At 38.1% G+C, this 27495-nt stretch overlaps 2 protein-coding genes across 2 annotated transcripts in view; both read left to right on the top strand.

Moving 5' to 3' along the window:
• Positions 1-27495, top strand: part of LOC140239195 (uncharacterized) — a 136755-nt gene that overhangs the window by 91926 nt on the left and 17334 nt on the right.
• LOC140239082 (NLR family CARD domain-containing protein 4-like) lies at positions 91-27279 on the top strand. The gene is made up of 5 exons (XM_072318979.1): positions 91-173; positions 1716-1996; positions 24371-25896; positions 26377-26556; positions 27250-27279. The coding sequence occupies exons 1-5, from the start codon at positions 91-93 to the stop codon at positions 27277-27279; spliced, it is 2100 nt and encodes a 699-aa protein (XP_072175080.1).

Below are 27495 nucleotides of genomic sequence, written 5' to 3'. Positions count from 1 at the left end.
ATCGCCAGGATAGGACAAACTTACTACAACCCTGCACCATCTCCCATTTCGACTTCATGCATTTTGGGTGTCAATACTTCGCTGGAAATCATGCCCAAAAAGTTTCAGAAGGAAGAACAGCCAGCAGCGGCTGAAAAACATGCCAAGTTTCAACACCAAGTTCATGAGAAGAGGTAAGCCATATAACAGTCACAACAGGAAATTTTAATCAGATAGGAATGTCTTCAAATCGTCCGTATGGCTTCCAGCTTTGATGACAGGCAGGATAGTGGATAAAGCTTGCATTCTGGGTATCTTAAAGAATGGAAAGTTCCAAGTGTAAGTTTCTGACCTTTGTAAAGTCATGTTCAGTTTTCATATTTTGAAAAAATGATAAAAATCATTTTACTGTGATTGCTTCGCAAAAGGAAAACCAGTCGGAAATATTCACTTGATTGACATGAGTTTTCAATAGGCACTTTTCGAAATATGACTAAATTGATTTGCAGACTTAACAAGGCATCTGGATTAGGGCTGGTTTCATTCATAGCGATTTTCTCTGAGCTATTCGAACTTGGTTTTGCATTGTACAAACTGATCGACTACTTTGATTGAATGTTAAGGTTAGCATCTGTGCAAACTCATGTTAATTTGAGTACGTAACATCGACTTTCTCCTGTTTGTGATTCGTCACATAGAAGATTGTCTGATTGTCACTTACTACCCAGGTATTCACGACGAAGTGAAGATCTGGTTATGGAATGCATCGTGGGTTACTCATTTCAAAATACTAGTGCTCAAACATGATTAAAAAGAAAAACAACAACAACAACAAAACCTTGGTTAATTCATTAATGATCAGAAATTCAAAAAGAAATATCTGAAATACCTTCTTGCATGCAAGTTAGACTACGAATGAAAAGGAATGAATAGCTTGAACACAAAAAAAAAAATGCTCATCACCAGGAGAAATAACCATGTGATGCCTTTAATCATTGCAATGTAAATGGATGTGCTATTGTCTATAATGTGGTGAGTATGCCGGTATACTCGGTGGTGTAAGCATTGGTTTTGTAGTTATTTATTGTTAGAAAAGTACAATAAACGGATGTTTAAAATCGGTACGTTTCAGTCATAACACTCTGATGAAACCCTAATGTAAGCTGATTATACAACAGAAATGAATACGTTTAAGTTCACAGAGCAGAACTTGTAATGAAAATGTATCACACATCTCCCTTGGAAATTAAGAGGCATGTAAGTAATCCCACAGCAACAGAAGACTAAATCTTATCAATTAGAAATCTCTCTTTAAAAGAAAGAAAACTCGGTGGTCTAGTGGAGATGACGCCTGTCCGGAGTTCAGGAGGTCATAGGTTCGAATCCTGCTCGAATACGTGCGCTCATGACTGTTTATCATGAATACTACTAGAACACTGATCATTTCAGCGCTTACTTGTGTCGATGCAGGGCAATTCAATTGTCAATCAGTTGCAATAGAAATTTTTCCTTGACGAACCAATATTACAGATTTAATGCATTTACTGCGACCCATGTATTGTTTTCACTTAGGGCTTCAGCCCCTATAATACCGCAGGGGACTCAATCAGGGATAAAATAGGATTTACATCAGACTTGAACAATGAGAACTGATCGAGGCACTTGATTATTTACGTAATTAATGTATATAATTACACAGAATTGAAAATGGGCCCATTTCTCTCAATTAATCACAGGATGTCAGACGATGTGGATACCCTTCTGAAAGGTATTGCATTAGATATCTCAAACAATGAAGACATCGAGAACCTTGAGAGACAATTGGGTTTCACTCTGGGAGAAATCCAGAACTTTATCAAAACCAACAATCGTTACCATGAAGTAACCAGTGATGGAACTGTCAGCATGCTCCGTAAATGGAGGGAGGGGGTGAGCTCGTCGTCACTTCGATCAGACCTGAGAGAAGCTCTGATGAGTGCCAAACTTGTCCGGATTGCTGAGACACATCTACCCTCTGGTAGGTCATCACACTGTAAAGATAAAGTGATGAAAACTATTTTGTGCACTGTGCAGTCTAAAAATGATGCATCTATAGGGTAATGTTCCTATGGGCAGAGTGATGCAATAGGCAAACATGATAGTGATCATTAAAAGAGTAGTCCTGATTAAACAAATGTACACCGTAATTATTGTCATGATCTATTCCTCTACTATTTTGTGTTACATGCATACAGTGTGTTGTTATGTTCACTCTCATTTTAGTTTCATGATTGTAATGTTTGTTTATGTAGCCTAGATGCTGTTTACATGGTCAAGTAAATAAATCAATAAATGAATAAATAAATGAATAGATAAATAGATAAATAAATTATGATAATAAAAGCTCCTGGGAGAACAATAGTGTATTTAACATCATTTCATCATTCTGTTTGGAAAGTGAGGTTGAATTCCAGCCACTGTTTGTGCCCTCTGCCATAACACTTTGTTTTCTCTACTTTGATTATTAATCCCCTATCCCCTCTCCAGCTCACCATTTGAAAATAAGCATGCTTAACCCTATTAAGCCCAAGCTATTTTGACCCCTCGCAGGCCCAAGGGGGGGGGGGGGGCACATTGTGCCCCCCTATATAACTTTTTATTATTTGATGTATCATCGTCATATTTGGCACATGGGTAGAGTAACTCGTACTCTACATGACCGTACATATGAATTTTCACAAGGTCACCCATGGAGGGGGCTATTCACCAAAATATAAAGTAATACATAGGATATATGCTAAACACATGATTTTTCTGTATAATTTCTTTATCCCATTATATATGTCTTATTATAGACCAATCATTTTCGTATTTGCCACAAATGATAAGAAAGTGGAATTTTATTATTTGTAATGATTGAAATTTCTCAAGGTCACCACACGGGGGCGCTATTCATATCAACATAGTGATACATTATGAGACATGAGATGAAATGTTTGGGATGGGTACATGTATAGTTATGACATTTCATGTTTGCATAATCCTGGAATTTTGAGATTGCAAATTGATAATATGCTAAACTAATGATATTAGAGGCATAACTTGGGTGAAGGAATCAAAATAACTCAAAATAGAGGGGCAATCTTTAGAAAATATTATTGTTTTCAATTATCTCTATTATATCTATTGTTTTATGCCTTTGTCACATAAAAACAAAGGAAACAATAAGAAAAACTTTCCAGGACCATAATTACTTCAAATTTTGCTCCTTCAACAAATTTCAGCCAAGAAACACCCATTTCATACACTATAATGCTGTTAAATGAAATGGGAACAGAAAAAAAGATGCAAAATCTGACTGATATGGTTGTTAGTTTATGGTTGCCATGGCAACATGCAACATCAAATATAGCTAAATTATATATCAAAATGTTTGCAATAAGATTTTAGGAAAAGTCACCAAATTTGGTGGAAATGGGACAAAGGGCGATGGAGTGGCAAATGAAAATCTGGTAGGGGGGTACAATGTGCCCCCCTTGGGCTTTATAGGGTTACAGGGGATGGCTAGTAACAGATCAGTGGGAATCAGTAGGAATGCTGGGGATGATTGTTCCAATCCTTGTGGGATTTATTCAAGAGGACATTTTATCTATTGTTGTGTGAAAATTATTTGCTTCAGAATGGTCTTCTCGTATTCAAGTAATGTGCAGTTTAATGTTTCCAGGTAAACATGCCTGTACAGTGGCGAGGCGATCGTTAACACAAGGATTGGAACAATCATCCCCCAGCATTTCCACAGATCAGTTACTAGCTATCCCCTTTAATCACACATAGAATCAAAGGCTAAAGCTCACTGTTTTTACTATGTCATCACAACAATTATTGACAGAACGGGGAGGGGGGTTGTGGAGCCGGGAAATGTGCAAACGCCGGGAAATGTGCAAACGCCGGGAATTGTGCAAACGTCTCGCCGGGAAATGTGCAAACGCCGGGAAATGTGCAAACGTCTTGCCAGGAAATGTGCAAACGCCGGGAAATGTGCAAACGTCTCGCCGGGAAATGTGCAAATTTCATCAACGAGAAATGTGCAAACATGACGCTGGGAAATGTGCAAAAGTTCAATTTTGCCGGGAAATGTGCAAAACGTCGCCGGGAAATGTGCAAATCATTTACTTTAGCGATATTGTGTAGATAGTAGATAAACTCCATATCAAAACTGCCCATGAACTTCCACCATTTAGATTTTCTTAATGAAATCCTTGACAGATTTTCAACAAAATTGGCAGGTAGCACGATTATGGCAATGGTATCTCAATTTGTTTATATAGTAGCCCCCCCCCCCCCCCCGAAAAAGGGGAGAGGGGCTCAATTAAGTCCCAGAACTACGGTATTGTCGGAATTCTTCTTGTATTATATAACCAAATAAGAATGAGCTAGGATGGTTCTTTAACCCTAAAGGGCCGGGCTTTTTTGGCTATGCTCAGTGCTCAGACCGGGGGGGGGGGGGGGGGTGGAATGGATTCCCCCCCCCCCATGAGATCTCGGCCATTGGTGGTGCGATCGCGATGAAATTTCGCATGCGTGAGACCCACATCATAATCTACAAGATTGTGTCATAAGATTTTTAAAAAAAATCAATTTCTAATTTTAATTAATTAATTATGCAAATCCAGCTCAAGATGATATTTTAGCCTAATTAAAAGCATTGAGAGTCTAATTTTTGATCTGTAAATCTGTTTTTGCATATTCAACCATTGTACATCACAAAAACTTCCAAAACTCATTTCAATTCTTATGTATTTTATTGTTTTCAGAATTTCTTATGTATTTCCTTGTTTTTAAAATTTTTTTTCTTTGTTTTTTATTGGAAATTGTCACTGACCACTCTTCTACCATAATTAGCACAAAATTAATAAATGAAAGTGATTAATTGTAAAAATAATGAGGTTTTTATGACTTTCATGACAGAACATGGTTTTCCATAGGAAATGTACACAAAATCACAAAATTGTGCCCGTTTTGGGGCGACATTCCGTTACAAAAATGGGCGTGGCTTCGCAAAAGTATGTGGACGTTGCAAATTTGGTCTCAAAAGTTGCGCGAGACTTGAACGAAGAAAGTCAAGAAGCCTCGCGACGAGGCCTTCTCTCGTTACAGATTTATAGCGCTAAGCGTCGAGGGGGGGGGGGGGAGGGGGATTCCGCCCTCCCCCCCCCCCCCGGCCCTTTTAGGATTAAAGATATTGATAACAGGAGTTCCCGTTTAATGGCAGATCCAGGGATACAGGGCACGGGGCCATAAGTGGGGAGGAGTCTTCAAATTGAAGCCTCAGAGTCCCTAAACTAGTGCTATAATTAATAATAATTAATGATAATTAGACAAATTTGTATAGCGCAGTTACTATGTAAATATACTCTACTGCGCTGTGATGTAACAGAGCTCCTGTCACTGATTAGACACACGAAAAATAAATAACAAATTAATCAAAGGCTTCTGAAAAAAAGATATGTCTTCAATAAAGATTTGAAGACAACAAGTGATGATGCCTTCCTCAGTTTCTCAGGTAATTTATTCCAAAGTTTTGGAGCAGCACAGCTGAAGGCACAATCCCCTAAAGTTACTTTCGTTTTCAAGTGAGATTGCTTTAGAAGCAACTTATCCTGTGTACTTCGTAAATTATGAGAATATAAGTGTGATTTCATTGATATCAATTCTGATAAATAACCAAGTGCTTGATCATGCAATACTTTGTGAACGAGTATCAAAATTTTAAATACAATTCTCTGTCTTACTGGCAACCAATGTAACTTCTTCAAAACAGGTGTAATATGTGAAAATTTTGACGAACTGGACACAAGTCTCGCACATGCATTCTGCACACGCTGAAGCTTGGTTATCTGTGAATCTGGTAAACCAAACAATAACCCATTACAATAATCAAGCCTATTGCTAATGAATGCGTGAACAAGAGTTTCAGCGTCTTCCTGGCTCAAATATCTACGAATGTGACGCAAGTTATGCAACATATAAAAAGCAGACTTGCATGTCGTTGATATATGCTTCTCCATGTTTAAACGAGAATCAAGCCATACACCCAGGTTTTTCACAGAGCTCGATGGTTTAACTTCCAAATCTCCAACTGATATCTTACTAATATCCAGCTTTGCTACTTGTCTTGGTGTCCCAACAACAAGAGACTCAGTCTTTCCATCATTAAGCATTAACTTATGTTTGGACATCCAAGAACGGACATAACATATACAGGATTCTAAGTTTGAAATACTATCAATGTGTTGTTCACCATCAGGACTGAAGGAAATATGCAACTGTGTATCGTCAGTATAGCAATGACAAGAAATATTTGAGAAACAACATTGAATACCCTTGATCAGATTACTTGTATAAAGTGTAAAAAGAAGGGGCCCAAGGTGTGACCCCTGAGGCACCCCGTATGGAACATCAAAATTCTTTGACATTACATCCTCTATCATAATCTTTTGCTGTCTGTTAGAAAGATAAGACTCAATCCATGCAAGGACAGACTCACTCATGCCAAAAGATGAATGTAATATATTCACTAATATCCCATGATCGATAGTATCAAATGCAGCACTTAGATCGAGCAATACCAAAAATGTTACCTTTTTATCATCCATTGCCAATAAAATATCATTCTTGATCTTAACTAAGGCCGTTTCTGTGCTATGAAACTGCCTGTATGCGGACTGCATACATGGAAGCAATTCATTACCCTGTAGGTGTTCTAAAATCTGCTGAGTAGCAGCTCCTTCAACCAGTTTTGATACATATTGTAGATTGCTAACTGGTCTTAGGTTGTCATAACTCACTTCCATACCACGTTTTTGAGAAGTGGCCTAACTAGTGCCATTTTCCACCCAGATGGAAAGAGACCACTGGAGAGAGACACATTGATGAGTTTAGTAAAAACCGGGAGGAGTGATTCTGTGCAATGCAAAACAAGGTTTGTTGGCATGGGATCCAAGAAGCAGGACTTTTTGCTCAGACTAGAAACTAATTTCTCAACATCCCTTACAGATAACATTTTGAAATGATCGAAGTTTGCATTGTGTGAAATCTGAAAATCTATATCATCAAAAGGACAAATCCCATCATCTACAGAGGACTCAATCTGAGAATGAATTTTTACTATCTTATCACAGAAGAATTTTCCCAGATCATCAACAAATGTCCTCTTATCAATATGGTGAGGTATTACAACATGAAGCTTTGTCATATTCAGCAGTAACTTAGTAACATTGAAAAGACACCTTTGATCTGAACTATTTTCTTTGATCATTTGAGAATAATATGTACGACGGGCACTATTCATAACAAATAAAGTTCTATTACGGGCAGCTTTGAAATTCTCATAATCAAGAGGAGATTTCGTTCTCAACCATTTCTTCTCAGCTTTCCTTCTTATTCTTTTTTGTGTTCTTACATCATTTGTGAACCATGGTACCCGTGGATGAGATGACACAGTCTTGGTAATCAAAGGTGCATGTTTGTCCAAAATTGAACTAAGTGTATCATTGTATGAGATAACCAACTCTGTAAGATTGTCAGGAGTGTCTGTACATAATACACTGTTAGCCACATCATGCTTCAATGAATCTAAATCTATACAGCCTATTTTGCGATAAGAAATTTTCTTAGATGGTGCATGTGGCTTGACTGAATTAAGCTCACACATAACAGAGAAATGATCAGAAAGTAAAGGACCAGGCCACGGTCGGCCCACAATTATGTTGTCTGACTTACGAGATATAACCAAATCTAAAGTGTGACCATGTAAATGAGTACTAAAATCAACATGCTGAATACAAGCAAATGACTCAAGCAAATCTGAAAATGACCTAGACTCATAATTATCCATATCCACATGAACATTAAAATCACCAGTGATTACAACAGGTATGTTGCATAACAAATACTCTTGTATAAACTCATTAAATTCAGATATAAAAGTAGACATTGATATAGGATGAGCATCAGAATATGGCGGCCTGTAAATATTTATGAGATCAAGTTTGAAAGATTTGAGTGATATGTGGTAACACGCAAATTCAAATGATCTCTTTTCACCAGCAAGAAATTGATGGACATCAAGAGTGTCCTTAAAAAGGAGGGCAGTTCCTCCACCACGACGACCAATACGCGGACAATGAACAAATCGGTGACCAGTAGGGACGATATCATGGATGAGCGCAGAGTCATTATCTGTCAACCAAGTCTCAGTTAAGGCGTACAAATCAACCTTTCCTTCACAGATGAAATCAAATATAGATGCTGACTTACTACGTATTGAACAAGTATTCACAGTGCACAACCTGAGATAGCTACAAGGAGTAGAGGCAGAGGGTGTAACACTATCAGATGTATGTCTCTTACCTCCACGCGTTCCTCTCCTGGTTTTCTTTCTGCGCTTAATGCCAAAATATTCAACATTGTCTGACATTTTAGCACGATTAATATGAAGAGCGTTGATAATTTCAAATACATGCCCAGGTAATGAAGACTTACAGTCTTTGAAGTGGCGAAGCTCTGTTGGAGTGTACTTGATTCCTCGTTCAGAAGATGACAGTCTGAGCAAAGAAGATGTAGGTGACATTTGCTGGTCTGGACCTGGGTTAGGGTGGATATCTCCATCTTGCAGTATCTCAATCTGAAAAGAAACACTGCAGTTCTGGCTATAGGAGATCCTGCGCTTCAAGAAATGCTTTCTGACGAAAGGCTGACGAACAAAAGGAAGGAATGTTGAGCGTCCATAATGTTCAGGTCCATTCAGCCTCACATGAAGACACACAGCAAGCACCAGGCACAGCTGAAGAAGTCCCATTGTGTCCAAGTTCAGGTCCAGTGAATACACATTCTACAGTGGGTTTACAGCTGTACATGTAGCAGTACATTACATATAGGCAACTACTTACAGTGTATGGGAGACCATGCCTTCATGCCTTGGCTGAAAATGGCTCAGTTGCAAAGAAAATTTGATCCTGGTAGAATAAGTGACCAAAATGATCAAACACTTCAAAAAAGGTCTAGTAATGTCTAGATCACTAGTACAACAAGATAACAATGATCATAAAATGTACAGTGTGTGCCAAATCAGTATAAATAACAAAGTAAATAGGAGCTCTGTGGAGAGCTGGACAATGCGCGCTAATCCTATCCTATATGAAGATATTAAATTTTGTATATTTTGTATGTTTAATTATATTGTTTTGTTAAAATTATGTATGTAGTAGTTTATGGTATTCTACTCAATTATGTAAAGCGCATAGAGATTCCAGGAATATCATGCGCTATATAAGCAGCTATTATTATTATTATTATTATTATTATTATTATTATTATTATTATTATTATTAAAGATTGAAATTGCATGTTTGATTATGACGGATCCAGGGGTGTCCGGATCGCGGGGGAGGGGGTGAGGGGAGGAGAGGGATTTTCTACATTGTCAGTATCTTCTTGAAAAGTCTAGGACAGATTTTCACGAAACTTGTCAGATAGCCTCATTACGGTGATATGATCTTTATGAATTGAAATTAGCCCCCAATCCCCCCCCCCCCCCATCCCCGGCCGAAAAGGGGGGAGGGGGGTTGAAGCCTCAGAGTCCCTAAACTCTGGATTTTTACAAATCTTTTTCTGTCGAACAAAAAAAAAAGATAGAGCTAAGTTAGTGCCTTGTATGACTGAAATGAGGAGGGGAATTGTCCACATTTACTGCATCTTCTTGATAAATCCCAAGAAGGATTTTCACCAAACTTGGCAGATACCATCTTTACGGTGATATGGTCTTATATGGTAAAATGAGCTCCACCCCCTCACACCGCCAATGGGGGGGGGGGGGGGGGAGGAGAGTTGAAGTTTTAGGTCCCTAAACTCTGGAATCTGCAATCTTCTTCTGTTGAACCGAAGAATATGGAACTGCCTTATATGAAGACACTATACAGTTACTAAAATTTCAGGTTTGATTATGACGGGTCCAGGAGTGCGCTGATAAGGGGTGTGAGGGGGATTTTCCACATTTTCTGCATAGTCTTGTAAAATATATGACGGATTTTTACCAAACTTTTCAGATAGTATATTTATGGTGATTCGATCTTAATTTTTTAAATTGAATCCCCCTCCCCCCCCCCCCCCCGCCGACGAGAAGGGGGGGGGGGGACTGAACCCTCAGAGTCCCTATTCTCTTCATTTCTTTTTTTTACTTCTGTCGAACCGAAAAAGTTAGTGCTGTAAAGACATTAATGACCGAAATCTCATGTTTGATTATGGCGGGTCTAGGCGTGCTCTGATCGGGGGTAGGTGAGGGTGAGGGTGAGGGGGTGCTGTTCGTTATTCCGAAGGTTCACTGTTCCGAAGGTACGTTATTCCAAAGGGTCGTTAATCCGAAATACGCAAAGTCCCTATACCTAGAGGTTCGTTAATCCGAAAATTAAAAAGGTTTCGTTAATCCGAAAATTTGTGGCGTTATTCCGAAGGTTCGTTATTCCGAAGACTGGTTAATCCGTAAATGAGATTCGGAACAATGAACCTTTGGAATAACGAATCTTAGGAATAAAGAGCCTTCGGAATAACGAACCTTCGGAATAACGAGCTGTAACCAGGGGGAGGAGGGGGGTTTTCAAAATGTTCTCCATCTTCTTAAAAAATCTATGACGAATTTTCACCAAACTTGGCCATAGCATCTTTGTGGTGATAGTACTGTAAATACAGTTAATGCATGATGTAGGCTCAAGTTTACAATGACAGATGAGGGGATGCCCAAAAAGGTGAGTGGGTAGGAAGGAGGCTTAATTTTCACATTTTTTGTCTTTTTCCTGAAAACGCAAGACGCATCTCTCGGATAAGAAAAATTATATATAAGCTTAAAAAAAAAACTTCTATATAAAAATGATGGAGCTAATAGAGTGATGGTGCCTGTTATGGTAAGTTAATTCATGAATATTAATGTTAAGTGCGGCGGAGGCGGATTTGTCACATATTCAGCTTCTTCTTGAAACCCTTTAATAGATATTTGCCAAGTTTGAAACGTAGCGTAGGGTATTTATCTGGTGATATGACCTCAATTTGTCTAAAATTAATGAGCTCTGCCCCAACCCCTAAAGTGGGACGAGATGGAGCCCCCTCCCCCCCCCCCCCCCTCATCCATGCCTCTTGAACTTGAAAGGGAACAACACGAGGGGGGTGGGATCGTTCGGGTGGAATTCAGAATTTTATTGAAAACCCTATACATATGAAAAAAAAAAAAAAACCGGAATACATACTTGAAATTTTCTATACAACCAAGAATAATAGAACACAATCTTATCACATTTTTAGAAGGTAGATCTATACTTTGATGAAATTTCATTCTGCTTACTAAATGACGTGGGGGCTACCCTGGTCTTATCCCTAGCTTTGGGGAATGGGAACAACTTGGACTTGTTGCCCCTTCGAACAAAGTGGGATTCTATTACCCTAGAGATGCTACCTCCCACGTTCGGTGGAAATCCGTCAAAGATTTCTCAAGAGGATGCAGAATATGTGAAAATCCCCCTCCTCCCCCTCAAACCCCCCCCCCCCGATAAAGACACCCCTCTATCCGCCACAATCAAACGTGAAATAAAATTTCAGCCATTAATGTTTTCATAGCACTAACTAACCTCTCTTTTCCGGTTTGACAGAAGAAGATACAAATTGAGTTTATAGGGACGCCGAGGCTTCAACCCCCCACCCTTTAATAAGCAGTGTGTGTGTGTGTGTGTGTTTGTGTGTGTGTGTATGGGAGGGGGGCTCATTTTTACAAATTAAGTGCATATCACCGTAAAGAGGCAATCTGCCAATTTTGGTGAAAATCTGTCGTAGATTTTACAAGAAGATGCTGAAAATGTGGAAAATTCCTCTCTTTGCCCTCACTCCCTCGATCTGGAGACCCCTTGATCCGCGCCATAACAAAACATGAAATTTCATTCATTAACGCTGTGTCTTCATATCATAGCACTAACTTAGCTCTATCTTTATCGGTTTGACAGAAGAAGATTAAATTCCAGAGTTTAGGGACATTGAAGCTTCAACCCCCCCCCCCGCAGTCCCCCCCCCCCCTCCCCCCCCCCCTTCGGCGGTGGGGAAAGGGGGGGGGGGGCTCATTTGAACAAATTAAGATCATAATTATTACCATAATCTTGCTATCTGTCAAGTATGGGGAAAATCCCTCATAGATATTTCAAGAAGATGCTAAAAATGTGGAATATCCCCCCCCCCGCCCCCATTTCGGCACCCCATGATCCGCCATAATCAAACATGAAATTATTAATCACGTTAATGTCTTCATAGCACTAACTTATCTCTATCTTTGTCGGTTTGACAGAAGAAGATTTTTTAAAAATCCAGATTTTTTGGATGTTAAAAGTGAAGCTTTAATCCCCCTCCCCCTTCGGCGATGGGGGGGGGGGCGCATTTTAACAAATCAAGATCAAATTACCATAAATATGACTGTATTTCACAAGTTGGGTGAAAATCCGTCCTAAATTTTTCGAGAATGTGCTGAAAATGTGGAAAATCCCCCTCCTCCCCCTCACCCCCGATCAGGGCACCCCTGGGTCCGCCATAATCAAACATGAAATTTTAGTCATTAATGTCTTCATAGCACTAACTTAGCTCTTTCTAAAAAAATCAAGCGTTTATACATGGTATAGGGACTCTGAGGCTTCAACTCCTCCCCCCCCCCCCTCCTTAGGACTGGTGTGTGTGTGTGTGTGTGGGGGGGGGGGGGGCTCATTTTGACAAATTACGATCATATCACCATTAAGATGTTATCTGCCAAATCTGGTGAAAAATCGTTGTAGGGTTTGCAAGAAAATGCTGAAAATGTTATAAAAAACTAGAAATGTCGCTATGGCGACTGATGCCTCCGCCATAATGCATGATTCTCCCTATAGGTGTATAGTACAATGTCTTCACAATATGTGATGACAGTTTCACATAACTGGCAAAATATTGAAATGACAGGTTTGTCAGAAATATCTTGAATGTTCACTTTCCTTGAACTGGGTTTGCTATAAATGTCTAAGAGTGCAGGTACACATATTTAGGGAATTGAGAATTTTTACTTGACTTCTGACGGACCCTTTTATAAGTTTATGCATTGAGTAATTTCCAAGGTATGAAAAAAGAAGGAAATTACAGTACAAAATAGTTTCTTTTTTTTTTGGGGGGGGGGGGGCATTGAAACCTGGCCCTTGACCCTTAACCTTTGACCTTTGACCTTCTGGCTGGAAATTTCCCGGAGAATCTAAATTATGTAATGCACGTATATATTAAGTTTTAAAACTAATAATGCAAGCATTGCATATACTAGTATAATATGAGGGAAATAGTAAAATTTTGAGGAGTTGACCTTGACCTTTGACCCCCTGACTATTGACCCACGACCCCTAAATTCCCTAGATAATCCCTGCCAGTCAGTACATGCGTATGCACCAAGTTCCATGAAGATACATTGAACCATTTGCGAGAGAAGTGATATTGCAACATTTTCACCTGACCTTTGACCTTATGACATGAAACTCTCTTTGGAGAATCTTTACGCAGTAGTACATGTCTACACTAAGTTTCAAGAAAATACCTTTGGGCAATTGCATAGATATAGGGGGAAATAGCAACATTTTTAGTATTTGACCTTGACCTTTTGACCTTTGACCTCTTGCCAATGTCACTAAAATCTACTCAACTAATTGTCCCATCATACATCATCCTTGGACCAAGTTTGGTGAAAGCTGCTTCATCCAGTTTTGAGTTATCACGTAAACAGATAAATTTTTAGGATTTGACCTTGATCTTTGACCTTTGACCTCTGTCCGATTTCACTAGAAAACTTACCCCTCAAGTAATTGCCCCATCATACATCATCCTCCAACAAAGTTTGGTGAAATTTGCTCGATCCAGTCTTGAGTTATCGCGTAAACGGATACAATTTCATGATTTGACCTTGACCTTTGACCTCTGACCTTACGCCGATTTCACCCAAAATCTTATCAAATAATTGCCTCATCATACTTTATACTTGGACCAAGTTTGGTAAAATTCCAGTCAATATTACTCAAGTTATCGCGTAAACGAAAGAGGACGGACGTACGTACGGACGGCAGACAACCCGAAAACATAATGCCTCCGGCACCACTTCGTGGCGGAGGCATAAAAAGAAAGATGGTCGCTAAGACAGGTGGTAAAGATGGTAATGGTTCGTGCGCAGCTTTGATTGAGAGTTTCTCTTCCATCTCTACATAATATAGGTGAAATGAATGGTTTGCACATTTCCCGGCGACGTTTTGCACATTTCCCGGCAAAATTGAACATTTGCACATTTCCCGGCGTCACGTTTGCACATTTCCCGTTGATGAAATTTAGAGATTTGCACATTTCCCGGCAAGACGTTTGCACATTTCCCGGCGTTTGCACATTTCCTGGCGAGACGTTTGCACATTTCCAGGCGTTTGCACATTTTTCGGCGTTTGCACATTTCCCGGCTCCACAGGGGTGCCGGGTGGTGTTACTTACAGTTTTTCGTAAAAGCCTAAGTTGCTCGTAAATGCACCCTCATGTTGGTTGTAAGTGCACCCAGTTGTTAAGTCCTTCGTAGAGTTGTTTGTAAAATTACGATCAAATGGGGCTGTTTCATAAAGATCTAAGTTGATCGTAAGTTCAACAAGTTACTTGTAATTTTGCCACAGGTTTGGTTTGGGTTGCTCTTGAAAAAAAAAATAAATGTTGTTCGTAAGCCGTTCGTGAGTGTTTCAAAGCAACAAAAAACCTGCGAGAAAAAGAAGGGTGTTTCTGTGGAGGCAGAACCCTCTAGAAAAGAATACATAAGGCGCTTACCAGGGTCACATGAGCAGGAGTAGAGTATTTGGTTAACATGTTGGCACATACAGTACAGGACAAACAGAAATAGACCTCTATCCAATCTCTTACAAGTGTGCATTAATTGCATCAATTTACTTTGCTGTGGCAGTTGTCCTTAACTCAAGAAGTGTGCTGTAAATATAACACACATCTATGTTAGGAACAACGTGGTTATACCATCTAAGTTTTCCTATGGTGAGTTATGCCGGATGGAATTACTCGATAGAACATATGAAGAGTTTGTTTGCAAAAACCGATAAGTCCATATTTGCCAAACGGAGATATTTGCGATTAAAGGTCAAGAAAAATAAAGAGAATAATAAGAAAATTTTTGCTTCTTTTGACCATGTAGTGAACAATGTAGCATTTAAAAAGTATTATTTTGTACGTGATGACAGAGATCGTACTTCAAAATCTTCAAGAATGGACTTATCGGTTTTTGGAAACAAACCCTTCATATATCCTCAGGATGGCACTGGCTACATATTGATATGAGTTAGAACAAGTGGAGTATCTGCACAGTTGGGTGCTGTAATGGATAATGTATGGAAAGGTTTGGAGAATGATACTGATTTCCCCAAGTATTTCATTTTTATATGGGTAAAGTGGAATGCTAGGAGGCATTGATGGACTATATTGGGGGCATCAATGGTATATCATAACCAGTATGCAGTTTTTAGATGTCACATGACCAGTGTAATGTAAGTCACGGTTTGTTCCTTGTTGTTGTTCTTTTCAGGGTTGTATGTGAGTTCTGTGTCATTTAAACTTCTATATGATATTTGTCAAGAATATTGTGAATTTATTAGCGGAAAATTGAGCGAAGAAAATGGCATTCCATCCGATTCGGGATTCGAACCTGAGACCTAGCTCGTGTTCGAATCCCGATGTAATCCTATTTTCTTTGCTCAATTTTCACTATTAAGATTACTTTCACTTTTGGTCAGGTTTCTTCTGTCGGTATCGTAAATTTGTGATTTAACACTGTGTGTTCATAATTTGTAGTACCTAATCAATGATTACAATTAGGTTCTCAAATAGTTTTATAGTATGGATGAGCATATTTTTTTATCATCCATTTGATGAATTAATGACATTAATGAAATTAGCTCCTATATGCATGATGTTTGGAAAATACAAGACATGAACAAAAGTACAACGTTTGTTCTTTGTTCCGTTTCACATTACGTAACTAGAAGCACTCGCAATCCAGCACATGTATCCCCCGAACCCGTCTCCCATACTCTATCTGGATTACTTTTTAGGCCAGAATTTTGTATGATATCCTATGGCAACTGTTGCTGGATACAATAAAATCCAAATAGGTGTAGGTGTATAGATTTGACTATGATTCATTTACATACCAAATTTGAAAAAAAAAAAAATCGGTCAAGAAACAAGGCAGGGTTGCACACACAAGCAGACCCTGTAAAATTTACCTTTTCTGTATAAAGACGGAACAAGCGAGGGCGCCACCACCAAGACAATACGGGCATCTTTATTTCACTATAATGCACCTTTTTGCCAAACTTGAAGAAAATCTGATAAGAAATGTGGCTGATAGAGCACACACAAGAAATGGCCATTGACATCCAAAGTCGGAACACTGAGGGCGCCGTCACCACAAACTGTTGTGTCCTTCAGGTAGAATGATCACTCATACTCCTCCCTAGCAAGTCTGAATAAAATATGTTGGGTAGCAATCAAGTTATTGCATAAATAAGCACTTTTGCAAATTTTGACGGCGGCGGACGCGGCGCGACGAATCCAAATCCATAGTATCCTCCGAACTCTGTTCGGGGGATACAATAAGATACTACATAAGATTATCAAGTTCGAATGTTTTAAAGTTGAGGTTCGATTGATTCTTGATAAGAAAAAAAAAACAAGGAAACAAGCAAAAGTCAGGCACATCACAATTTTGGTAAAGTCATGAATTCCTTTACTCAACAATCCACAGGAGTCCTTTTTCTTTTCGGGAGGCCAATGTCAGACGGCAAGCATGTGTATCGTTTTAACTACTTCCTCTGTTGACAACAGCTTAAGTTACTTTTAAGCATGTGACACACAAATGTGAGATAAAGATAGAAAAATATATTTTGCTCACATCGAAATAAAGCCGAATACAATGATAACAAATAGATAGAGACTCCCATCCCTATTTGTTTTGTTGGTTTTTTTGCGATCTTTCTCATGAGATCAATCAACTCTGTGACGTGACCACAAAAAGTCATTGTGTATCAGTAGGAGTCTCGGGTGCAGGCAAAAAGTTTAGTCCCTGTCACAGTGTGTTCAGTTCTCCATGGCATTTACAACACTTTCTCCTACATTCTCAAAAATTTATTTTTGTAATATCACGAATTACTATTGGTTTTTCGCGTGAAACCTATTTTTTTGCTATCAAGAATACGGATTTCTGATATCACAAATTCATTGAGTGATATCACAAATTGAATTTTTGATATCACGAATTTGAATTTGTGATATCACAAATTGAATTTGTGATATCACAAATTGAATTTGTGATATGTAAAATGGATTTCATGATATCACAAATTAAGTTCATGTGCTACACTTATCGGAATTTGTGATATTACAAATGTCATTCTTGATATCGCAAATTGAATTCTTGATATCGCAAATTGAATTCTTGATATCAGAAATTTGATTTTTTTTTTTAATGTCACAAAATGGAATTCGTGATATCAGAAATTAACTTTAAATGTAAAAAAGGCTAACAATACTCCCATACCTCCACATCTCCTTCATCACTGCCATGAGTACTCTCCTGTCTGATGTGCCAACGTCGTCTACCCTTTCTTCTTCGGGGTTTTGGAATTTTGTGCATTCATGACAGGATTGAAATTTAAATAAAGAAACATTAAAAGGCACTCTGTACAAAATAATCATGTCTGTTACCATGAGAAATATCAAATATTAAATTGGAGTTAAACAAAATATGTTAGTGTACTCCAAAATAGTTTTTTTTTTTTTTTTTTGGGGGGGGAGTTGGATCAGAAGGGGAGAATAATATATGTGACAGTGCACCTCAAAACGAACATAAAGTCGCACACACTGATTTTGCGTGAGGACTGAAAATAAGTGAAATGGGTCAACCTAGCCGAACTTGACTTTTTCATATTTTCTGAAAGAGCGGGTCTTCTTTTACATTATGCTAAAATTTGGTATCATTAAACGGGCAGGAAAGTGTGTTTTTTAAGCAGTTTATCTCCAACATTTTTGGTAGAATAGTGTGATTAGGTGTGTCTTTAGAATCCCTCTTTCATTTCTGAAAAACCTTGTCCACACTCTTCACTTTCAACTGCAATAACTTTTGAAATTATAATGCTACTGCTCTGAAAGTTGGCATTGATTATGGACAGAGAGTGTTAATGAGGCATGCTTAATTTCAGTCTAATCTGATAATCCCTTCATTGTTGTTACTCTGGTGGTTTACTTCCTGTTTTTTGTCCCATTCATCGCACAGCCAGCACGGTTTGGTAAAGATTAAGCGCTTGAATAGACACTGTACTTCAGAGCCTCTTTTCTCAGTTCACACTTTTCCTGAGTTTGTGCTTTCTTTCCAATATTTAGATAGGTTAGGAGAGTCCATTTGATTTGAGTTATACATCATCTTAAAGCTTAAAGTCTGCTCTTTCAGAATATGGTCTTAACTAAAAATTCATGTCGGCGACTTTTTGTTTGTTTTGAGGTGCAGTGTCACATATGGTTTTAGCAGGGAGACATTCCACGGGAGAAGCGCAATCAGTGGTTTCGGACCTTGTCTCCAGAGGTTGTGACTGTGTGAGATGAGTGCACTGAGCAGGAGATGAACAGGCTGATCATAGCTCCTCTTACTGGTCCTTGGAACTCCTACGTGCTCAAGAAAGTTAAGGGCAGCAATTTGGAATGAATAAGGAGTCCATGACAGTTACAACATACTTTTACATAATGCTTATATGCGTATTTGCCTATAACCCCGCAATCTGTGACAAATAACACATACACTTTTTTTTCCAGAAATACTTATAGTGAATAAGTGTCCTCACGATAATGCATGTTGTAATTTATCTCCAAACTATTTAAATCTTCATAATTCACATCTTAATTGCATCTTCTCCCATTCTGAACGTGATCAGAATTTATCAAAGGATTTTAAAGTTCAAGTAAAATTGAACATATGTAATTTGCACAAGCTGATTTCTCCATCAGAATACATAGATCTGCTACGTTGTTGTTTGAAGTACATAAGAATTAGAATGGATAATTGTTTAGTCATTACAAGAAAAAAGAATTCCAAACACTATAGCCTACATACAAATATCTCGTAACTAGAAATATGTATACAACCTACCCTTAGTCAAGCTTCATTTTGGGAGTTTGCCAGTTCATATCTAACTTGTGTGACAATATCTTCCCGCACCTTTTTCACAGAGAAGTTTATGGTGAAGGTGGTTCTCCTCCTACATATTAAATACTGACACTACTATGAAAAATGGTATAAGCAATCACATCTTTTCATTAACGCGTTTGTTAATAGCACGTGACTGCAATCTGTGGTACCACACAAACGAAGAACAAGTAAGTTCTGACTCCCATTTCATAAAAAGTTGATAGCAGCTCTTGCTGGAATGGCAATCGTCATGGTAATGACAAGAATCCAACTTTCTGATTGGCTGTTGTATGGGAAGTAGCCATTCCAGCAAGAGTTGTTATCCTAACATCTTTCCATGAAATGTGGTCCTGCAGGTTAAGGTCTTTCTGAGACGCATATTTGCCAATTCCACTATGATCATAATGGACGCCGTGTTATTGTAAAAAAGTTATGAATTTTTGAAGTATCTGCGTAGTCACTGCTGGATGAAAAGACTACTACGGTGAATGATGTCATATGCGTACAACGATATAAAGAAAATAAAAAGAGAATTTCACATAACTTTACTTTTTGAGTAAAGTGCACATTTCTTCGACTTGCTACTGGCATATGTTAAGGGTAATATTATTCCCCCAGCCTCTTGAAAGAGAGAAGTCAGGTGTTCTTTTGTTATGCGAGAAAAGTGAAAATATGTTGAATTTTCTGTATTCTTTCTTTATTTCGTTGTACGCAAGTGACATCACAAGCTATAGTATAGTCCTCTCATCCAGCCATGAGTGAGCAGAAATCTAAAAAAGAATTATAACTCTTGAACGGATTGTCCGATTTTCCTCAAACTCTCACTGATGTGTTCCATTAATATTGCTGCATTCACTCAACCCACATGTCTATGAAGGTGTACTTGTCCTTTAATTGCTTCAAATTTCATTACTGGGCAATTCCACGGTAACTAGGACACAGGTGCCAAAAATTCAAAATGATATTTGTTTCAAACACCATACATTTTCAGACAGTACTTGAGTTGAAGTTTTAAGAATCATTATGTTTTTCAATAAAAGCGGCCATTTTGATTTTCAAAATGGCTGCCAAAATATGCCTATAACTCAATGGTGAAAAGAGTGCATTGTCGCATAACTTACTCTCTGTATATCCACTTTATTAGTACTTTAAACAACAATCTTTCATATGTATGCAGTTACCAGAGAAGTCTTTTACCACACGATAGAAAAAAAAAGCTGGTAACTTTAAAGAATTTGATAAAAACTGTTAATTACTTTGATAATGATGGATGTAACGTCAGTTACCAAAAACAAGGAATTTTTAAGTTTATTCATCAAAGGAAGTGAGCTGTATGATGTAACTTGGGATTTCTAATGTATGCCCATATGCCTTTATTTTAATACCAGAAATAAGGATACTTGGCATACTGGAGAGTCAAAATGAACACTACAAAATGTGTAACGTCAGTTACCGAAACGTCATACACGAGTATGTGATAAAAAAAAAAAAAAAAACTGTTAATTAAAAAAAAAACTGTTAATTACTTTGATAATGATGGATGTAACGTCAGTTACCAAAAACAAGGAATTTTTAAGTTTATTCATCAAAGGAAGTGAGCTGTATGATGTAACTTGGGATTTCTAATGTATGCCCATATGCCTTTATTTTAATACCAGAAATAAGGATACTTGGCATACTGGAGAGTCAAAATGAACACTACAAAATGTGTAACGTCAGTTACCGAAACGTCATACACGAGTATGTAACGTCAGTTACCATGACCGTAATTATAACTGAGGCAATTTTTTTTTACTTTTGGACATTTCAATACATCTGGGAAGTCAACTTACAACAAATAGCAGCAATCCCTTTCATAGGAAATGATGTCATTACCATGGTATGTCCATGGATATTTTTTTTTAAATTTTATTTTATTTCTAAATTCATTTATTCATTCATTTACCATGATTATCTTTTTTTTTGGGGGGGGGGGGGGGCTTGAGCTTTCGATTTTTGATTCAGCACAAGTTTAAGGTTAAATCATCTGGAAGGTTAGTTTGCCACATGCAGTATATATGCACTCAAATTTGTACATTCCCAGTCCTACAAGATGATAAAGCTACCAAAGTTTATAGGCTTAATCAGTGACATGATTGCATGTTAACCACATTTTCTACAAAAAACAAAAAAAACAAACAAACTTCTGCACAGCTGTATACCAACAGTTTAACAATCTTCACCAATGTTTGCTTTTGCTGGCATTTTTCTTTTTTTTTCAGGAAGCTTAGTCAAGTTTCTACCTCAAGGCAAATGCACAAACAGATATTTCTTCTCTTGCACTTAAATGTGTGGTGTAGTTAACATGGCTCATCTTGTGTACATGTAAGGCATGAACTCATTATTGATGTTGCTCAAAGTGAGAGAGGATTCTATAGGGTTTTAAAAAAAAATTGTTCATACAGTGTGTATTTGTTGATCACTTTATTCTATTCATGCAGGGACATTTTGTAATACAACACATGATAATTATGAACAGGAAGAGTTTTTTATATTGATTTTAGTATTCTTTCGTTGCAAAGTCCGATTTCTCGGTATCTCGAATGGACTTGCAAGCCGTGATATATCCGTGAAAAGGAAAAGCAAAACAGTTAAATTACTTCAAGCTAGGAATAAAACAATAATGCTCTTTTGACCAAAAAAGCATTTATTTTTCGTCTTCACAGAGAAATATTAAAAGTGCGACACTTTTCATTTAAATCAATTGATGATGGAGATCATCAGGAGTAAAATAAAGAAAAGAAGGAGAAATATATCACAATAGATTTCATACATATTTATGCATATTTATGAGTTGATACATGTTTTTTTCCCCATGACCTGGAAGATATTTTGATATTTTTTTCAAGCACAAAAATATCCATGTTTTGTGTAGTAATACAAGGTATTATGGGTGGAGCACTCTATGTAGATAAAAACTTTCCTGTTCATTAAAAAACAAACAAACAAACAAACAAACAAAAAAGCCCTTAGCCATGTCAATGTATTCATACTTGGAACTGCTTAATCTATTAATGGCTCTGTGTAATCATAAATGTTGAATAAAAATTAAATCTTCAGACAAATGTCAAGAAATATCCTCTTGTGCATTTACATTATTTTTGCCCAACTGTGCTATGGCATGGGGGGGGGGTGCCCCGTAAGGGCCCACCCAATATTATTTGTGTCTTTAGATTTTGTTTTAATTTGTTGCTGTAGTTGCCTGGGATTGTCAATGGTACATTGCAGCAGTATAATAACCTGTTAAATAAATTAGTTCTCTGTAAACCCCTCGGCAAAGTATGTGTAACGTCAGTTACGTAACGTCCTGACATGTTTACCTTTAAGTTTTCATAGAACACAAAGAAAATGGACTACTGTTTCATTTCATTGTGTATTTATGACTGATGAACCAAGGTATAACTCCATATCAACCAAATCATTCTGAATGGTCAGAATTATGAAATATCACATAGCTATTCCCAATCATGATTTTGCATGTGTAAACCCTATGGCAAATGTAAGCGTAACGTCAGTTACGTAACGTCAGTTACCGTCATGCCTTCACTGAAATTGGCATGGTGTTAAAAGGAGACAACTAAAGTGCACATTATTTTGCACACCTGTTCCTAAGAACCTAGGTGTATTGCCATATTAAACACATAAAGGCTAAAAGTCAGGGACATGAGATATTTCCATTTACATCTACACCATAATTTCCCATGTCCTTTTTCCGTAACGTCAGTTACCAACACATTTTCACTTGCTATGTGATAAGAAATGCAGTTTGAGAGAAAAACTTTCCACCTACTTTTTCATTCTCATGAACTTATTCATCAATGCTAATTGCAAGCCCAAGGTGCTTTCATTCACAAAACTACAAGGTAAACAATTTCATGAAAATCCTTACATGTAACGTCAGTTACCGTGGAATTGCCCTATCTCATCTCCACTTCCATAACTGCCAGAAGAGTACAGGTTATATGATGAATCAGAATCACTCGTTTTTGTAGGTGAAAAAGCTTCCCCACTGTACACATTAAGATCTTTTTTCAGACACCCTTCTGTCTGCTATCATGGTGGTCGCCATCTTGAAAAGTGTGGTTTAGCACTATATCCGTGCTTAAAAGATGTGATTAATTTTCGGGGGGAAAAGGTGCCTGCATTAAAAACAACCCCACTTATTGATTACATTTCAAGAAAACCTTATTATAGATTAAAGAGCAGTGATTCAGGATGGTGTAAATGTGACCGTGCGTCACAAAACGAACAAAAAGTCGCACCCCTTGATTTCACGTGAGGACTCAAGAAAGGTGAAACGGGTCAACCAAGTCAATTTTGAGTTTTCAATATTTTCTGGAAGAACTATTCTTCTTCTACGTTAATCTTGAGTTTGGGATCATAAAATGAATGGGAAAGTGCATTTTCAGTGGTTTTTCTACAGCCCTTTTTTGTAGAGTAGTGATATTAACTATGTCTTAGAGGCCCCTTTCCATTTCTTGATAACCCTTTGCACACTCTTCACTTTAAAGTCTGATAACTTTTGAAAGGATAACGCTACTGCTTTGGAACTTGGCATTAATCATAAACAGAATGTGGTAATAGAGCGTGCTCAATTTCAATTTAATCTGATAGTCCCTTCATTGTTATTGCTCCTGTGGTTTACATCCTGTTTTTGTCCTATTCATCGCACAGCTAGCACGGTTTGGTAAAGATTAAGCACTTGAATAGACAGATAGACCCTGTACTTCAGAGTCTCTTTTCTCGGTTTGCACTTTTCCAGAGTGAGCGCTTTCTTTCCGATATTTAGATAGGTTAGGAATGTCCATTTGAATGAGTTATACATCATTTTGAAGCTTAGAGTCTGCTCTTTTAGAACCTGTCCTGAACTAAAAATCCATGTCTGGCGACTTTTTATTTGTTTTGTGGCGCAGGGTCACAAATGTATGTAACTCATTGTTCACCAAGGTGTGGGTTAACACTATATTGCACCGACCCCATATGCTGCATAGTATGCATTCCAGATTTAGATGGTATTGATGATCTCAAATTTGCCTTTTTCAGATTCATCAGGTTCACCAAGTTCAGTTCCAGTGAGTAAAGGCTCTACAAATGACAGAGTTAAACAAATCAAGAAGGAGTTACGGGAACATTATGTCAACATGTACAGCAGTGTGCGCACTTCCCCTCTTTATTCGGAATCATCAGTGAAGCTGGAGGAAATATACACAAATTTAGTGATGTTGTCTAATGATAAGAGCGATGAAGGAATAGACATCAGTTACGATAATTTCATTGAACACTTGGAGCAGATTGGCACTGAAAGAGGTATACAAAAACGTATTGCAATTAGTGGAGAAGCGGGTGTTGGCAAAACAACTTTCCTTACTAAACTTGCACTTGACTGGGCTTTGGGAAGATGTCTGCAGACCATTGATCTCCTTTTCCTAATTCATCTTAGGGAAATTGAGGAGAGTACATGCTTTAGTCATACCATCATGAACAATTTGTCTGATGACCTGGACTGTGATTGGGTTGCATTAGACGAATACATTCGAACGAACCAGCAGAAAGTACTGATTCTCTATGACGGTCTTGATGAGTACGGTCAGGATATTAGCGTAAAAGCTTCAAGAGATGCCACCCATGCAGTGATCAAGTGCGAGAAGTTCAAAAATTCCAGAGTTATTGTTACCACTAGACCGTGGAAAGTAGATCGGATAAGATCCGATGAGAAATTGAAGAAGCAGTACACATTTGTTAAGATTAAGGGCTTCAAGCCAAGAGATGTTTCCTGCTACATTTCGAAATTCTTCCAAAACAACGAAGAGGCCAAAGAGAGTCTCATTAGATTGATGACAGAGGAGGACAGCCTTGTAGCACAGAATATGGCACCCTACCCCATTTACTGCAGCATGCTTTGTTTCATTTGGCAGAACGAAGGAAGCCGCAGTGTGATTCAGGAACTAAAGACATTTTCCAAACTCTTCGACCAATTGATCCTCCTTCTCAAAGAGCACTATGCTGGTAAGGTGACTGACCAAGAAGACCAACAAAAGAAATTGGAGCAAGGTGGCGATTGTTTGCAGAATTTTGGCAAAGATGCTTTCTATAGTCTCCTTCGTAACGAACTTGTATTCAGAGGAAAAGATCTCACTGCAAGTGAAATGGATTTACAGACGGCATGTGATATTGGGGTCCTCACAAGAGAGAAGCGTTTTGTTTCAAAGTGGGAAAAGAACAAGAGAAAAACCGAACTTGTGGTTGAATACCGAATTCCCCACAAGTTATTTCATGAGTATCTAGCGGGAATGCATCTGGCATGGCTGTATGAGAACAACCTGGAGGAGTTCAACCAGCTGACAAAACAGCTGATTGATGACTACCAGTTGTATCGATACCTCCTCTACTTCACTGCAGCACAAGGACTAGATGTTGGAACGGCTGTCCTAAGTTTCTTATGTGAGATGTTGAATGTTGAGGATGAGGACGAACTGTTGTTTGTCATTAATGTCGCCTTTGAATGCAATTATCTGGATGCCGCCAAGCCTCTGATTCTTCATCTTAACACACTTTTATCATCGCGGATTATAGGTTCTGGCCGTAGAACTTCTGTATTGATGTATGTACTTCAGGCCTGTGGTTACTTTGTAAGCATTCCTCACCTCTCCTACACATCACTTCGTTTCTATGTTACTGTTATGCCACAGACACAGCAGCTAGGTACATCATTATAGCTTTATTTTCACGAGAGTTATGATTGTGCGTTAATTCTTATAATTCTCATGACCTGTTTTAATTCTACAGTCAAAGTTCATTTGTTGTATTTTGTGTGCCTCACACACACATACACACACGCACAATGATTGGCCGGATCACAAAGAAAACGAGGATGTCAGTCGCATACCCAAGTTGTGATATTCAACTGACCATGCATTCAGCATTGATATCTCTGCAAGTTGTTGGCACAATTTTCATTGAAAAATACCAGATATATTCCTCTTTCCATCATTTCTGTACAGATTATTGCATATTTCATGAGTAACACAAACGCAGAACTGAATGTCTTAATGTTGTACTTCTTCAATCAGCAGGCATCGGAGCGGTCAGACACGTGTGATATAGCAGACAAGGACGATAGCCCTGCTTCTGCTGCTCGACTTGCTGGTCGAGGCATTTGCTCACTACTCAATCTCAGATCAATGGAACTGTTCCACGTCCCGCTGCATGACGCGTTCTACACAGGAATGGCTTCTATGGCCTCACAATCAAAGGTTAGAATCTTCTGTTCAAAGAGTATTACTATTTTCTTTACTTTGCAAAGAAACCGCACACTCAGGAAAAGTGTGAACTGAGAAAAGAGACTCTGAAGTACCGTGTCTTTTCGAGCACTTATCTTTACCAAGCCGTGCTGGCTGTGCGATGAATGGGAGAAAAAAACAGGATGAAAACCACCGGAGTAACAGCAACGAATAAATTATTAGATCAAACTGAAATTAAGCATGCCTTATCAACACACTCCATCCTTAATTAATGTCAACTTTCCAAATAATAGCATCATCCTTTCAAAAGTTATTGGAGTTGAAAGTGAATAGTGTGTACAAGGTTTTTAAGAAATGAAAAGAATAATCTAAAGCCACATTTAATCACATTGCAAAAAAAAAAAGGGAAAAAAAAGAGATCATATGCTAAAAACACACTTTTCTGCCCGTTTATGATCCCAAATTGTAGCATAATGTAGAAGAAGAATTGCTCTTTCAGAAAATATGAAAAAGTCAAGATCTGCTCGGTTGACCCATTTCACATGTTTTCAGTCCTCACACAAAATCAGTGTGTGTGACTTTTTGTTTGTTTTGTGACGCAAGGTCATTTTGCTCACAATCGGTAAAGCTTGTTTTGTCGTGAAAAGAGAGGAGAATTATGTATTTACTCGTTCTTCCATGATCGTTCTTCCATGACCATCTCAGAATATGCCTCCTTGGTATTCCATGTGGTAAGTAGTTTGCGTTCAAAAGAACTACAGTCACAAGGTTATGTTGTTTTCCCCAATTCCCTTCCCCCCCCCGACTTAATGATTAATTCATTCCTTTAAACTACATTGATGCATTTCGTCTGTGTTTATGCAAGAAAAAAAAAGATACTGAAAATTAAATCATTCATATACTGACAATACCGTCCGTCCGTCCGTCCGTACGTCCGCACGTCTGTACGTC

This window comes from Diadema setosum, chromosome 15, assembly GCF_964275005.1.
Source record: "Diadema setosum chromosome 15, eeDiaSeto1, whole genome shotgun sequence".
Lineage (NCBI taxonomy): Eukaryota > Metazoa > Echinodermata > Echinoidea > Diadematoida > Diadematidae > Diadema > Diadema setosum.
Note: the sequence above shows the minus strand (reverse complement) of the source record. Positions and strands in the feature narration are given on the sequence as shown.